A 15,708-nucleotide genomic window follows, 5' to 3' on the forward strand; every position below is an offset into this window, starting at 1 on the left:
CCATTCCAAAGCCTCACATAGTTCTGGAGTCTGTGTGAAAGATCGGAATAAATGTACCCCCCCCCCCCCCCTCAAAATTCCTGTAAATCGTAAACTAGGATGCTGCACATGTACTGGTGTTTTGGTCATCGCCTCTGAATTCTTTATCTTATATTATATGAGATAAAGAATACATATATATATTCTATATCTCTATCTTTTATTCTCTCACTGAAAGACGAGACGTTGGTTGTATTTGTTGAACAGCAGATTAATTTGGACTGACCTGAGTCGTTTTATTTCAACAAATCATTGCATGTGGATTCTCGCCGCCTGCTTCTCGGGCTCATTAAAATTTTATTCACTCCCTGCCTAAATGCACTGTTGCATAAGAATTTCTCATCTGGCGAGGAATGGCACTGGACTGTTGGAACAGTGCAGCAAATAGACAACTGTGTTGTGTCTGTGTTTGTCTAGAGACCCGAACCCGAAAGTGGAGCAGCTGTACGGCGGCGACAGACACGACCACATGCTGAGGGTCCAAAACTTTTCCATCCTGAATCGACACCTCAGAGCCTTTTACCAGGTACGGGAGGGTCGTGGGGTGAAGGAGGGTGAGATGGGAGTTTTTGACGAGATCTTAAGCAATTAAATTAGAGTGTGGGACACTTTTATTCCTGGTAGAGTTTTGGATACGAGAACATGCAAAACATTGTGAATACAATTTAAAAAAAAAAAAAAACAAGTATCATTTCACTTTTATATTTCATTTTCAATTTTAAATCACGTTTTTTTTTTTCTTCGAATCAAATTTAGTGGAAACGACTTGTTTAATGTGTATAATGAGGCTACTCTTAATAAGAAATCCTCCACATTTCCATCTGTCGGTCTTCTCGATGAAGATGTGGAAATTATATTTGGAAAATATAGCTCTCAAGTACTTGCAAAATAATATTTTCCTGACAGCTTTACCAAATATCCACGTGTGAAATTGTCAGTGTGCTACAGAGTGCATTCAGATGGCTTCATGCAATGTGAAAAATAAAACCGGTGGCGTTGAACCTGAGAGGATGCTCATCTAACTTTGTTCTCTGCAGCATCTCTCAGCTCATCTCACAGCTCATTGTTAGACTTCGTAGCCTGCAGCTCTGCTGCTTTTCTTCACATTCACTCCTCTCATCAACCCGCTTCTACATCCAGCAGACAGCCGATTTCTTCTGAGGAGCTTTTGATAAACTGCCCGTGTGCTTCCTGTCCAGCTTCTAACGGCACGCACGTAAAGTTAGAGGATGTGGTGAACACGGTGGATTATTTAACATTTAAAGGGCCAGATATTATCCCTGAGGAGGTGGTGGAAAACCAAACAGGGTGAGATATTTAAAAAAAGAAAAAGAAAAAAAGAATCATAGCTAAACTCATCGGGCCAAACCCGACTTCGAATTGCTGACGCTGCTACACAAACGCTGTTTCTTCATTTTTGTGTGTGTACAGTATTTACTGCATCTAAACCGCAGTCTCTATGTAAATGTGGACGATGTAGCTGCCCCACACAGGTGACATATCTCAGAAATGGACTGTGCGTGCAGAAGTTATCAGGGGATGAAGATGTGTTTCTCTGCCTAATATATCAGGCAGGAGAGTCTTAATCCTTTCTTATCTCGAAAGTAACAAGCAGGCAGAAAATGTCTCTGACATTTCAAAGCCGTTACGATGGTGGTTTCTGAAACATGTTGAAGCGTAGTTTTTGGAAGGTGCAGGACACGGAAGCTCAAATCTTTACCTTTGGTCGTGCACAAATAAAGTCACGAGTCGTGTAGGTTATTTTGGGAGCTGGTTAGGACCAGAGGTGGGCAACCAAGCGGCTTTGACACCAGCGGCGAGTTTTTAACCATCCGCAAGCTGAATGGAACGTTTTTAATCAGGGGGTGAAGGCGCCATTTGTCTTCATAACCAATCTGTTTTTAGAAACTCAGCCAATATGATCACATTTATAACTGTCAGCAGAAGAGATCTCTTAAAGTAGCATAAAAATCTACACAGGATTAAGCAGTATAGAAGATGGATGGAAGGACATTTGCAAAAATGTTTGCTTCAAATCAAAGGATTGATGGGACTAATGAAGCAATACTGATAATTTCATCCGATTCTCCACAAAACACAAATCGATGCAGTTTGCAAAATGTGAAAATACTAATTTTGATGTGTTTTTATAGAAGTTGAGCTAATATATAAGCATCACCAGAGTTGAATTGGGGATTTTGATAGCGTGTCTTACTCTGGAATTACCATTTCAGCAGGGAAGCGAGTCATTACAAAATACTGATACGAACCTCTGGCACAATCATACAAATTATAAAATCTTTTGGAAGCAGCCTGACTCTGGTTCGAGCTCCATCTGCTGTTGTGAATAGCCTCCATTCACTCTCTCAATCATCTCGAGCAACAAAGTTTTCACAAACAACCATGTAATAGGTTTTTAAAAAAAAAATTTTTATGGATGAACTGAAATGACTTCCAGCTCATCATGCGAAGGCAAGTCCTGCAAAAACACTGAAATATTCCTCCGCAATGTAACTTAGGGCCACACTAAATGGCAAAGAGGGTGCGTGGGATGGTGTGACGACGGAGGACTGGAGGGCCGCGTTGCTGTGAGGTCGAGAAAACAGGATATGATGAAATTCAACTATCAGCGTTAACGCATGAATATTTTTTTGCCGTGGGGTATAGCGACCAGTTTGAAGCGTGTGCACGAGGTGACAGAGCGTTTTGCGTGAAGGGGTGAATGAAACAGAATTTTCCATTCTCCGTCAACGTGTCCCTCCTCATCGTCGGGCAGGACGGGGTGAAGAAGTGCGTTGGATTGGCAAACTGAATGTTTTGAAGTGCAGCCGTGGTTCGAGGCTGAGGAAGGAATGAGAATAAGAGTCTATCACATAGCCCTCGGGATCACGCATTTCATAATGCGCGTCGCAGCCGCCTGTGGCATTTGAGGAAATGACACAATTCTTTCCCCGGAGGGATGATTCAAAAGCTTCTGTTCTCAGCAGAGAGAGCCCCCGCGAGCAGCAGTCAGGTGGACTGAACATGCGCCGCGCCCGCTCGTCGCACAACATCGGAACACGAGCCTTCGAGGTTTCACTTCCTAATTTTCAGTGAGTCACTGATGTCCCTTGAAAGCTCAGAGCCGCACGAGAGGCTGGCGATAATTGGGAAGCTCATATCAGTCCGTACTGGAGAACCTCCAGGTTGCCCTCCGCTGTTGCTGAGGACGTTTAGTTCCACAGCCGTCACAGTTTTACTTCTCACTGTCGTTTTTTTTTCACGCTGCAACTGCGTCAATGTGAGGAAATGTGTGCAGTACAATGGAAAGGGTGTGTCTGGTTTCAACCACGGAAGGAGCTTGTAGCCTGGAGAGACTTGATTTTCTCCACTGTGACCTCTGCTTTTCTAATAAAGCAACTGAGCTACGTAAAGGCAGGCCAGCTCTGCTCTCTATAAATCCATCGCTATATTGTAGAGCTAAATGTTGAACGTACACCACTATAGTATGGCTATTCTGCAGCTAATCAGCATATAAAGAAGCCCTGGATACCTTGTAACAGGTTTTGTTTTTTTGTTTGTAAAGTGCAAATTTTATTTACTTTTCAGCTGAAAAACTGTGAAGTGCAGCCATTTATCCTAATGCAACCCAGACCAAACACTCATAAATTCTGCTTTCATGTGAAATAAAAAAGTTCAGTTTTGCTTTAGATCATCAGAGATGTTTTAATTCTCTTATTGGATCATTTTCAGGTTGCTGCTGTGCTGAGCTGGACATTTTTATATTCAGATCTTTTTGCCTCTTCCTCTGAAGATATTGGCTTCCATGAGCAAAACTCAGTAATTACACCTTAGTAAAAATTGAATTTTGCTCTCTTCCAGTCTGATCTGTTCTACTTTATTGTGAATTAGTCGAGTTCTAATTCTACTATTTTATGTTATTTCTTGACTGTTTGGCTCTACTTTATCTTTGTGTGTGTGTTTTTTTTCTTTTGTTGTTGTTGAAAATTGATTCTTCCTTTTTCACTGCATGTAAAATCTTTTAATACCACAACATGAAGCTCTCACTTTCCAACCTTCTATTAATGGGATTTTAAATGTTCATTTCACTTGACGACTAATTTAGTGACCCTCTGCATTAAAAGATACCCATTCTCAAACGGTGACATTTGGAAGGCCAATGAACATCCAATACATGTTGTTTCCACTAATCTGCTTTGCATGGAGCCAATAATCTAATAAATAATTCAACTAAATTAATAAAAAAAAAAGAAGTGAAAAAGCAGGTCTCTGGATAAAAATGAAACCAGCACCAGTCCAAACAGCATAATGTAGGGAGACAGAATTTGGAAAAGACAATGTTACAGATGGATATTAATTCTCTCCTCAACTGAAGCCAGCAGCTTGATGAAGACGTCTCTTCAGGATTTCAGACGACTGTATATAGCATGATATCATAATGAGTTTTGGACTCACAGAAGGGTAAAGGCTTACATTTCTGCAATGATGTCGTAAAGATAAAATCTGCGCCTCCCTTGGAAAATTAACCTCAAGTGGAACTGTCATGGAAATCACAGCAGAGAACACATAATTGCCCCTACTCGTACTGTTAATCTCTCACTTTGCCAGGGTGGTATTATTGTATCAAATGATGAAGTAAAAAATATAGTGCAAGGGGGATTTGAGGAAATAAGACCCGCTATGTATCTTGGCTGGGCTGCCAGACAGCGAATTGTCCAAGCAAGGATATTAGCATGCCAACAACAACAAGCAGCTTCTACATCATTTTTCCTCTGGCTGATCTCCTGCAGGAGGCTGTTTGGCGTAAGACAAAAAAAAACAACCTCCACTGGCTGCATGATGACCAGCTCAGGGCTGCGGTGAATACCCTGCATACCCTGAAGGAGCAGAAACGGAAGGGTTGGCTGCGCACGCCAGTTGCTGAAGGGAGTCCCTGTCTCTTGGTGCATTGCTGTTGTCACCGTACAGTTTATAAATTACAGTCTGCAGCAGAGAGAGCTGTAATTGTGACTTGCCTCTGTACTCTGGTGGTTTTGCGTTGATGGATTGCAGGAGGGTGCAAACGGGCTTTCAGAGCAGTTGGGCGAGGAGCTGGCCAACAGCAGCGAGCGGCTCTTTGACACGTTTTTTTTTTTTTTTAATTGACAAGTAGATTGTTCCGACCGTTTCAGAATAGAATACTGAATAAATAGAAAAGTAACTGGACGATCGCTCGCTGCACTTGTGCTGTCACTAGAAGGCGGAGTGCGGCGCTGCTGAGCCACATGATGGACACTTGATGTGACTGCCAGAGACGCCAGGTTTCTGGATGGAGACTGTTGGAGGCGTCAGCAGTCCAGCTCGAGGCAGAGTCGATTGAATCTGCCAGCAGGTTTGTTCAAGCGCTTCAAACTCAAAATACAGTTTGCTGAAGCTCGCTGATCACACTGTGGGAATTCTGCTATTTCGGGAAACAAAAAGAAACAACCAACCTCTTATATTAGAAATTCATGGAAAACTTGTTCAAAATAAGGAGTAAATTGTGTAAAGGCCCTGCGTCTTTCTTCTATACCCATTGGCAACGGTGGAAAGAACAAATTCCTCACCAGGGAGGAAATCTCCCGCAGAACCGGATTCAGAGCTTGGCACCGTTCTGCTGACACCAGTTGGGTGTTGGTGGAAGTCAGAGAGAAGAGGAGAGGACAGAGATAGAGAGCAACAAACAAACAAGCCGACATGAGACAAACGCCGAGTTAGACAGACTTGATGGAGGCAGGAGACACAGATCACAAACCTCCAGAGTCAAAGATTCTACGAGTTTTCCAGAGAGAGGGATAGAGAAGAGTATTTGTATGTAGAGAGAGAAAAGAAGAGAATCAAATTTTGAATATAAATTTTTTTTTTATATATCAGACAACCAAATCTATTGTATTTGTGGTGAAATAATCTTTGCCAGTAATAATTTATTTTCAAGGTTGTGATAATTAGATATATGGAAAATGCACCAAACGTCCACCAGTTCGCGGGCATGGAGGGACTTCTGGAAAAATCTGATCGGATTTCTTACTACACTCAAGACCAAAAGTCAATCAGCCATGTTGGAGAGAATGTGGAATAGTCAATACAAACCATATACACATGTTTTGGAATTACCAGAAGAGACAGATGTTTTGGACAACTATACATATAACACTGCAACATATACTACGATACGACACTCCTCAGAGCTGGATGGTACTTTATTTGGGTAACGGAAAACAACATGCATGCAGGGGATGGATATCTGGTTAAAATATCACTAATAACTGGAAAAAAAAAAGCTATAACTAGGAACTGGGGTAAAGTGGATCCACCGACACGGGAACAGTGGATAGACATAATACACACAATCTACACAATGGAAAAACTGACGTATCGACGAAGACTACAAGAAGCACAACAAGAAGATAAGTGGAAGAAATTGACTTTTTTCAGGAATCCGCATAGTGACAAACAATTACAAGACAAATCAACAAAGAAGATGAAAACTGTGCAAAAGAACGAATATTATAGAATGAAGCTCCCAACAGGATATTACCCTTTTTCTTTCTCGTTTCCCTCTTTCTCTTTTCCCTTTTGCTTTTACTTTTCTTTCTTTATCTTTCGTTCTTTCTTTTTCCTATATCTCCTATTTCTGTCTTGTTACGTTAACTTCATGTTCTGTTTGTGTTGAAAAAAATGAGAAAAACCTAATAAAATTAAAGTGGAAAAAAAAAAAGTTTCTGATAATTCGCTCAACTGTAGTGACCTTTAGTTTGCTGTTAGTGATTTTTTTACGGTCTCTTAAGCTGTCAGCGGTGACATTTTCAACCCGTCTGCCCTCCGCCCGCATGATCCGTATGTTTTGACCACAAAGTCAACAACAGAAGTACTTAACACATACTTTATTTTTACTACAGGTTTATTAATGTTTTCTTTTTTCGATTTGTTACTGTTGGTCAAGACTACGGGTGTTAATCTCATTTTAATTCAGCTCCCATAAAGCCCAATGTGATCTCTGATGGGCCGCAACAATAACAATGATAGCACAATGGCCAATGAATAATGCAAACTCCAGCTATTTCTCTCTGTTAAAGGAGGTATGAATATAATGTACAATGTTTACATTTAATTTATCTTCATTTAAAACCTGAGAAGTGTGAAATATTAGAATAGGAATACTGCAAGTAGAGGAAAATGTTAAAATAACAACACATATTCTCAAATATTGTATCATTCAAAATATTATTTTTACCCTACTCGTCTTGCCACAGTGCTTCTCTCCATGATTTCTTCAGCGTTGAGTTTGCATGTTTCCACAATTTCACCCTTACAGTTTGGCGTTGATGCTTATGGCACTTTGCGAGTGATAAGGTTGCTCTTTCCCTCATCACCGCGATAATCTCAACTCAGGTCTCGGCCGCTCTTACAGTGCAAAACCCAGTGAGTAAATTAGAAAGAGCCACAGTGAATTTTATTGAAACATTAAAGTTAATGTTGTGTTTGTAAATTCTTTTTTTCACGATGCGAGATGTTAGTTTTGGCCCGCATGCTGTTTGTTTAACATCTCTGGTAAAGACAGTTAAATACAGTGAGATGTGTCTTATTATATACACACATATTTTATATGAAATGCACTGAGCCGTCTTGACATTCATGAATGAAGGTTGTGCGTCTATCCTGACTCCTGTATTTACACCACAAATCGCAGCTGACTTTTTCGTTGATGTTTTTCCATCCACACTGCGGGTTGTACGGACTCGCTTTGCCAGCGGATCACTCCACGTTTATTTATTTATTTTTCTACACTTAACTTTTTCCATTTATCTTTTTGTTCAGGAAGACCTGCAACAGCTGATACTGATGCCTCTCCCAAATGTTGCCATTCTGGGGCAGGACCCCCTAACAGGTATAAGATAACAACGCTGATCCTATCAGTGCCACATCGCTCAGCTGCAAGAAAGTAATTATACTTTATACACAAGTCCATATCTGGGCTATCCGTGAAGCACATTAAGGTGATAATGACGGGGAGGATAGTGGTGTGTATGTGTGTGGGGTGGGGGGGCGGTGCTGATGATGATGATAATGATGATGATGACAGTTATTTCTGTGTCCTTAGAGGCGGCTGTGGAGGAGCTCAGGCGACTGCTCCTGCTCCTGTTAGGGAGTGCAGTGCAGGTGATTTCACACTCACTCGCACCAGCAGGTCTTCTGGAGGATAATACCATCTGCATACAACCACCGTTGTTATTTCACTAATACTAAATATCATCCTCATAAAATGTATAAAAAAAAAAAAAAGTGTTGTAGGGGGGAACGAGCAGTAAAAGAAGTGAATGACAAATACTTATTGAATTCAATTAGTGTTTTTTTTAAGTTGAAATTTTATACATATTGCATTGAATAATTACTAATAGCGTTGCAATTAAAATCAACTCATACCATGAGCGGATTATGTAATTTGTACTTCCACTTGAGTAACTTTATGCATACTTTCACTATTAACTGACTTGGCTTCAGGTAATATCATAGTAGTTTTATTGGGATACACATTTGCAGTACTCCTTCCAGCTCTGGTGGGGACACTATATCCACTTTTTGGTCTTGAGTCAATTATTTAATGGTTGAATGAACATGAAGGTGAGAGGGAGCTTTTCGCTCTAAAGATCGAAACCTAATAACTTTAACCTAATAACTAACGCTTCAAGTTTTCCTCCGAGTCCACCTTCCTGTCACAAAGTTCACTGACTCATTGCATTTTCTTATTGTGTTAGTTCAAAAAGCCTTTTTTTTTTTTTAAGTACGTTTGCTTGTTCAGTGTGACATTCAGTGTCTGTGTATTCAATTACCAATCAGTGCATTCTTCTCATCACATTACCTGTTATCTACTAATCGACATGTGTATCGGGACTTTACAGCGTCTAGGTCATGTTAAGCACAATTACAGGTTGATCTTTTAGCCTCTCATCTGAAACCCTTTGCATTCATGGCACAGTTAAATATGGAGTATTTTCTGAATTACTACATATTTGTTCAACAGTCCCATCACACTCAAACAGTTTATGCTGTGAATAGTTACATAGGATGATAGATTATCTGTATAATTAGTAGAATAAATGTGCATTACATTGGTTTCATCGCACTCCATGGAGCAGTAATCATTTGAGCTCTGCATACACCTCTGGCATGAATTTATGTGGGACATAGGAGACACACAGCAGAACAGTCCACCACTGTCACATTGGGGAGATAGTGAGAAAAGACAAGAATGTATTAGTAAATGTCAAATTGTGCAGGAAGCTGAGCCTTTTCCCACAACAGCCTTCTGCTGGCTCCTGTTGGGTTGGTGTTCAGCGGCTAAGCTTTCGGCTTTGCAGCATTACTTTATTGAAAAGCATAAAAGAAAGCTCTTGTGTGTGTATGCTACTTATTAGAAGAGGGATTTCTGCTGATATGTGGGCATGGAAAGATTACACGTTATATTGTTGTCTCATAATGCAACCAAACACTTCGGGATATGTCGTGGAGTAAAATAAAATTAGGGCAGCAAAAATTTTTTTCTCCATATGTAGTAACAAAATAAGGATTTCTATTTTTAACGCTCTTATGAGATTCTCATTGAATTGTTTGGGGAAAAAAAAGAAGAAGATCGCACACAAATTACCAATTATAGCGTCAAAATGTCACTGAACGTCAATAGTAAGGCTATTTCAGATTAGCGTCATTCGATTGATTACTAACCTCATGATCTTTGGTCTCATCTGTAACAAACACACACACACACACACACACACACACACACACACACACACACACACACACACACACACACACACACACACACACACACACACACCTAACCGTGTCTGATTTTTTCAGTGTGAGAAGAAGGAAACATTTATTCAGCAGATCCAGTCTCTGGACTTCGAGACCCAGGCGGCCATCGCCAACTGCATTCAGCAGGTATGTCCATATTAAATCGATTCAAGAGTCTCTCAAACTATAAAAGATGTTCCCCGTCCGGCCCGCGGCGGTGAAGATCTGGTCTGGAGGAGACATCCCTCAGAAGATTTTGTTCCTAAATGTTATTTTGTCAAGAAATTCTCCACTGTCTGGCCTGCAGGCAGAGAGTGTGGTACTTCCTATGTGTGATCCAAGTAAGTGTGAAAATGAGCTACTTGTCATTCTGCTGGCAGCCTCTCCAGGACCTCCGGCTGCCCCGTGCTGCCACTGTGGGATAGATCCTCCACCCCTTGTGACCACCTCTCCACCTCCACCTCTGTCATATCCTCGCCTCTCTTCCATTATTCTCTGCTGTCCCCTCCAATAATGCGTAAATGCCAAACTGCATTTCTTTAAAAATACTCCCCATGAATAATTGCCAGCATTACAAAAACAGCATGTTGCATAGCGGAGTGTCTGGATTACAGTAGCAGCATGTTGCTACCTTTGTTTTTTTTTTTTTTGGACCAGCTTTCTCAGCCTAATAAATCATTGAGGTGAGAGGTGCGCTCCGTGTGTGGATGGATATACCCCCCCCCATCGCTGCTCATATGCCTTCCACCTGAGGACATTTCAGACCCGTCAGCATGATCATCAGTTTTGCATGCATCGCTCATTTTGGATATATTTCGCAGACAAAAACTTATTTTTTTTCCCTGTTTTACACGGACGCTTAGTATTCACACTGCACTCTCACTGCCTGGATTGTTTACCCCCTGACCTTGCATCGTGTTTCCCAGACACACATAAGTCTTATGGAGACCTGAGAGCGTGTCCTTGCTGCAGGTGACTCAGGATCCTCGGGTGGTGCTGCCGCTTCAGTGGGAGGAGCTGGTGCAGGAAGAGGGTGCAGACTTACAGCTGGTGTTTAGCTCCATGGCCAAACAAATCCAAAGCCTGCTGGCACAGAGAGACACACATCTGGAGGTATGAATGAACACACTTCAGGGAAGAATTTGACATTTTCGAGAAATATGCTCCCTTGCCGAGCGCTCGGTGAGAACCTTAGTACCACTCTCATGTCTGAGCAGTAAATATGAGGCAGCCGGCACCTGGTTGGCTTAGTAGTGAGACTGGAGTCAGAGGGAAACACTGCGCCTGGGGTCTAAATAACAAAATCTGCCGCCCAGCACCTCCAAAACAATTTCTCAGCCAGGCACAGCCTCTTCCTGGAGTCAACATGAGGTTACTCAGCAGTACTACCAAAACAGAAGCTTAGCACATTACCCTCTGAAAGATAACAACTGGTTGTTTTTACATTTTTAGTAGTCAATTAGTATAAGCAGTTAATCCTAAAGGGGACTTTTTTGTGGAGTGGTTATGCCTCTCTTTAATATCACTGCTAAACAAGGATAATTGGCTCCCGGTGATAACACACATCTACCAACAGTTATTAACTTTCTGAAAATTATTAAATCTTCTTCTCATTCACACCTTGGTTTCACGTCTTTTCGAAACTTGATTCCAAAGTAATGAGTTATCATCAGCTGTCATTTTCTAATGTTAGTGTGACAAAAGTGACAATGGTGCAAGACCAGACCGGTTCGGGGTGAAAGAATAGTGCAAACAGACACAGACAAATACAATAGTTTGAATGAAGACCTAAAGACATCATCCATCAAAATCCACCGACTAATATTAGAAAAGGGGACAGAGGAGAGACGGGACTAAATGATAATAGTCACCGAAAGTGTGTGGGACCTATCGAAAGTGGTCTAGCAAGGTATTAAAGAATTAAAATTATGGGTAAGATTGCCAACGTTTTCATGTCAAGGGTAAGTCGTAAACCTCAGTCAAGCTACTCAACATAGATATTAAAGTGGTGTGGATCATCGTCATTGAAACCTTTGGAAGACGCCTAAAAGAGACGTTTGTGAATATTTCAACTGACGAGAAGAGAAAATCGTCACGTCGCCTCTCATCTATGTCGACTGCCGACATGTGCTCAGACTGATGGGGTCAGACGTGTGTGGGTGGATGTTCCAGCGCAGCAGGAGTCTAATATCATGTCAATGCTTGTCAGACCTCATGATGATTTTGATGTCAGTGTCCAAAGTTTAATGCTGTGAAACTTTGATTTAGAAAAAAATTATGCCGTTGGATCTTTACTATGACACCGACTTGATAAGTGACATTTTAAAGAGAACAAAAGGAGTCCATCCATCCATCCATCCATCCATCCATCCATCCATCCATCCATCCATCCATCCATCCATCCATCCATCCATCCATCCATCCATCCATCCATCCCACATGCATTGAAATCACTTAAACTCTTCACAGAAATGCTTCTCAGAGTTTAACCGGGGATTTTCATGCGCCAAACAATCCCCGATTAAAATTCAGAAAACATCAATGTACTGTTAAGTCTCAAGGTTGATCAGCAATTGAGGGTCAGAGTCAGAAGTTGCATTGAAACTTTTTCTCAAAAAAACGGATAGAATTAGAAAATGTTTTTAGTTCAGTAGTTTGTGTTTCTACTATCTGAGAGAAGACGACACCGGCAACATTTTCAAACAACCACTTTTCTGGAGGTGTCAATGGCCCCCTGAAATCTTCTAAAAATGAAATTTGGATTCCTCCTCATGTTCACTGTTTTGTGAATTCAAACACTGCCTGCATTTTTAAATCAATATGCCTAACCAATACCCACATAAAGATTTGTTTTATTCTCCATGGGATTATAAGGGATTATGAAAGAAATGGTTTGAAATCAAAAGAAGCCTTAAATGCAACATTAATGTGAGATCAGAGCAGCGGGGGATATCACATTTCACCAGCTCAAATGAGGCCTAATGAAACAGACTAAGCTCTGTCTCTGCTCCATTTCAAGTGTGTAACCAGATAATATATGATTATGTTGCTTTGTCCTTATAGAAGATATCACACAAACTAGAGAGAGGATTTCACAAAACAAAATGGTCATTCTGTCTCAAAACTACACGAGACCCGTCAGTGTGAAACAGACTTGATCATTCAGTTACTTTCACCCGTTCTTAACCGTGGATTCAATCGTAGAGTCTCGTGATTGAAATCATTTGATGTTATTGGTACTAGAAGAATGACAACAGCAGCAGAGAATGCTTTTTCATTTTGTAATATGAGCGTACATCCAGCAAAACACTATTTTCTTTTTTTTAACCTTTATCACCAAGAGAGCGACACACTAGTTGACTCAACATGTGGCCGCCAAAAAGAAATCCAACTCCAAAATATTCCAACCTTCTACGGCTCGTTATTTAACAGTGTTCTGGAGACAAATGTTCACAGTCTGGGGTATTCAATGCTTATTCCCTCTACTTCAGACATCGGTCACTCATCTCCCTCTCTCTCTCTCTCTCTCTCTCTCTCTCTCTCTCTCTTTCCCTGTAAATCCCAGAGGATGGCGGAGCTCTGTACGGAGCGGGAGGCTCAAGCTGATTCAACCATGGCGCCCCTGGGTGGCCACAGCGAGGAGCCGCCCCAAGGTCTGGCTCTCCAGCTGGCAGACAGCAAGGCCAAGCTCCGCCGTCTTAAACAACAACTGTGAGTGTTTGTGTGTGTGTGATTGTGGACGTGTGTATGCATTTTCGTGTGTGTGTGATGCATTTCTGTACACGTCACGTATATGTGTGTGTGTGTGTGTGTGTGTGTGTGTGTGTGTGTGTGTGTGTGTGTGTGTGTGTGTGTGTGATGGAAAGGCTCAAGGCAACCTTTAGAAAAAGTTGTAACAAAGGTCATCTTGAAAAAAAAAAATGTGCAAATGACTTTGTCACAAACTGAGTTGTTCTTCAGCATCGAGTGGAGAACCAGCCAGGTGCTCCCCTCCCACAATCCAATTTACACAGTATATTACATGTAGACTATAATATAAAGGTCACAGTTGCTGAATTACGATTTCTATAAATGTCTTCTGCTATTTCTGGCAAACATAATCCACTTTAATCTCATTTCATCGGCCAATTTATCACATGGGATGAATCAAGCGAAGGAAATGTCATGTAAACAGTGTTTTGAAAAAGTGCAATTTACTTTGTGTGTGTTTAGAGAGGACAAAGGAGATCAGATACTGGATTACAAGCAGGAGATACAGATGATGGAGGAGCAGCTCAAGAAGCTTCAGAAAGAGGTACAGACACAAGATAAGAGGCCGACACACAGAAACACGATGCTTTCAGTTGTTCTCTTCAGGCATTAGATGTGATTCATTCTGCAACTGTCGTGGTGTCTTCTGCAGCACACTCCAACACTTTTAATAGAAAATTAGTTGATTCTTCTTAGGTAATGTATTCAGCAGCAGTCAGGGTCCTTCTACTCACTACAAACATCTTTGTGGCTGTTGCAAAACTAACAAAGCTGTAAAGTCACGACGTCCTCACACAGTTTTTTTTTTTGTATTTACAATTTTAGTTGCAAAAAATTGTTCCTAAACCTTTCATATTGAGTGTAGGGGTTAAAAAGCAAAAAAAATAAATAATCTTTTCAGAATATCTTGCCTGCCAAATTTTTCTCTTTAAAAACTTTTAATGATGAAATTCAGACGCAGGTGCTCATTCAATCTTTTTTTCAGCTGTCACTAAATGGACTTACATTAATGAGTTTGGTCGTGTTTTTTATTTTTAATTTTGGAGAATTGCATCAGGTGGTTTGTTTTGTAACTGGATCGCCAGTGAATATCTTCAGTTTTATCACTTTAAAGCATGGCCATTATCTCTTTGCATCCAGGCGACTTGCTATAATGTTGGTGTCACACAGGTTCACAATTGCAAGGTGGTGGTTTGTTCTCTGTATAATCTCTTTTGACCGCCGTAAGAAGCCAGACTTGTTATTTTTAAAGCGATTTATATTTCTGCTCTTTCAACGATGAAACAACCAGGCTGTGTTTTCTGTGGCTTTGGGAGGAGCTCAGCTTAGTGACATTAACACATCCAAATGGTACATATAGTACATATAGAGTAGTACATATCTCGACATATACAGCTTGTGAAGTATGGTTCCTGCCTCATTTTCTTGCACACTGAATCTGTATTTTTGTCAAATACACGCATGCTTAGCCAAGGTGAGGAGTTCAGTCGTCGAACAAGACAAGCCAATATGGAGAGAATAAGAGTGTAATCTTGTGGATAGTTATGCTGCCAAATTGCAAATTATAGAAGTCTCAACACATTATTGATGCATGTATTGTGTCTCTTTGAATTTTGAATTTTAATGACTTGTTTAAGGTTTGGTCTTGTAATTCCTATATAAAACAAGGTCATTTTCTTTCTATTTTTGTGAGAACATTTCTATACAATACATAGGTACCCACATGCACACACATCTTTTCTTCTTGGTTCATCAGACTTTGTCAATATTTGCTTTACTTCACTTTGCATCGTGCGCGCGTGCGCCTGTGTGTGTGTGTGTGTGTGTATATGTGCGTGTGTGTGTCTGTGTGTATGTGCGTGTGTATAGAACCGATCTCTGCAGGGTGAGGTGAGGGGCATGCGTGCTCTGCGGGACGAGCTGGACTGCGCCCGTGAGCGAGCCGCCCGGTCAGAGCAGCTGCAAGCTGAGCTTCAAAGTTGTAAACACAGATTGCGCAGCCTGGAGCTCACGCGCACTCAGCTGAAGGTACACACACACACACACACACACACACACACACACACACACACACACACACACACACACACACACACACACACA

General features: G+C 41.1%; 1 protein-coding gene across 2 annotated transcripts in view; it reads left to right on the forward strand.

The window, feature by feature from the left end:
* The window catches only part of ccdc88b (coiled-coil domain containing 88B), a 65,520-nt gene that overhangs the window by 3,007 nt on the left and 46,805 nt on the right, over positions 1-15,708 (forward strand). For both annotated transcript variants that reach the window (XM_080464998.1, XM_080464997.1), the window contains exons 3-10: positions 457-565; positions 7,876-7,945; positions 8,159-8,217; positions 9,919-10,002; positions 10,828-10,968; positions 13,421-13,566; positions 14,068-14,149; positions 15,475-15,633. In XM_080464998.1, the coding sequence (XP_080321124.1) occupies positions 457-565; positions 7,876-7,945; positions 8,159-8,217; positions 9,919-10,002; positions 10,828-10,968; positions 13,421-13,566; positions 14,068-14,149; positions 15,475-15,633 (850 nt within the window). The remainder of the gene's footprint in view (positions 1-456; positions 566-7,875; positions 7,946-8,158; positions 8,218-9,918; positions 10,003-10,827; positions 10,969-13,420; positions 13,567-14,067; positions 14,150-15,474; positions 15,634-15,708) is intronic.

Source organism: Lipophrys pholis (genome assembly GCF_963383615.2).
Source record: "Lipophrys pholis genome assembly, chromosome: 6".
In the NCBI taxonomy this organism is placed as follows: Eukaryota; Metazoa; Chordata; class Actinopteri; order Blenniiformes; family Blenniidae; genus Lipophrys; species Lipophrys pholis.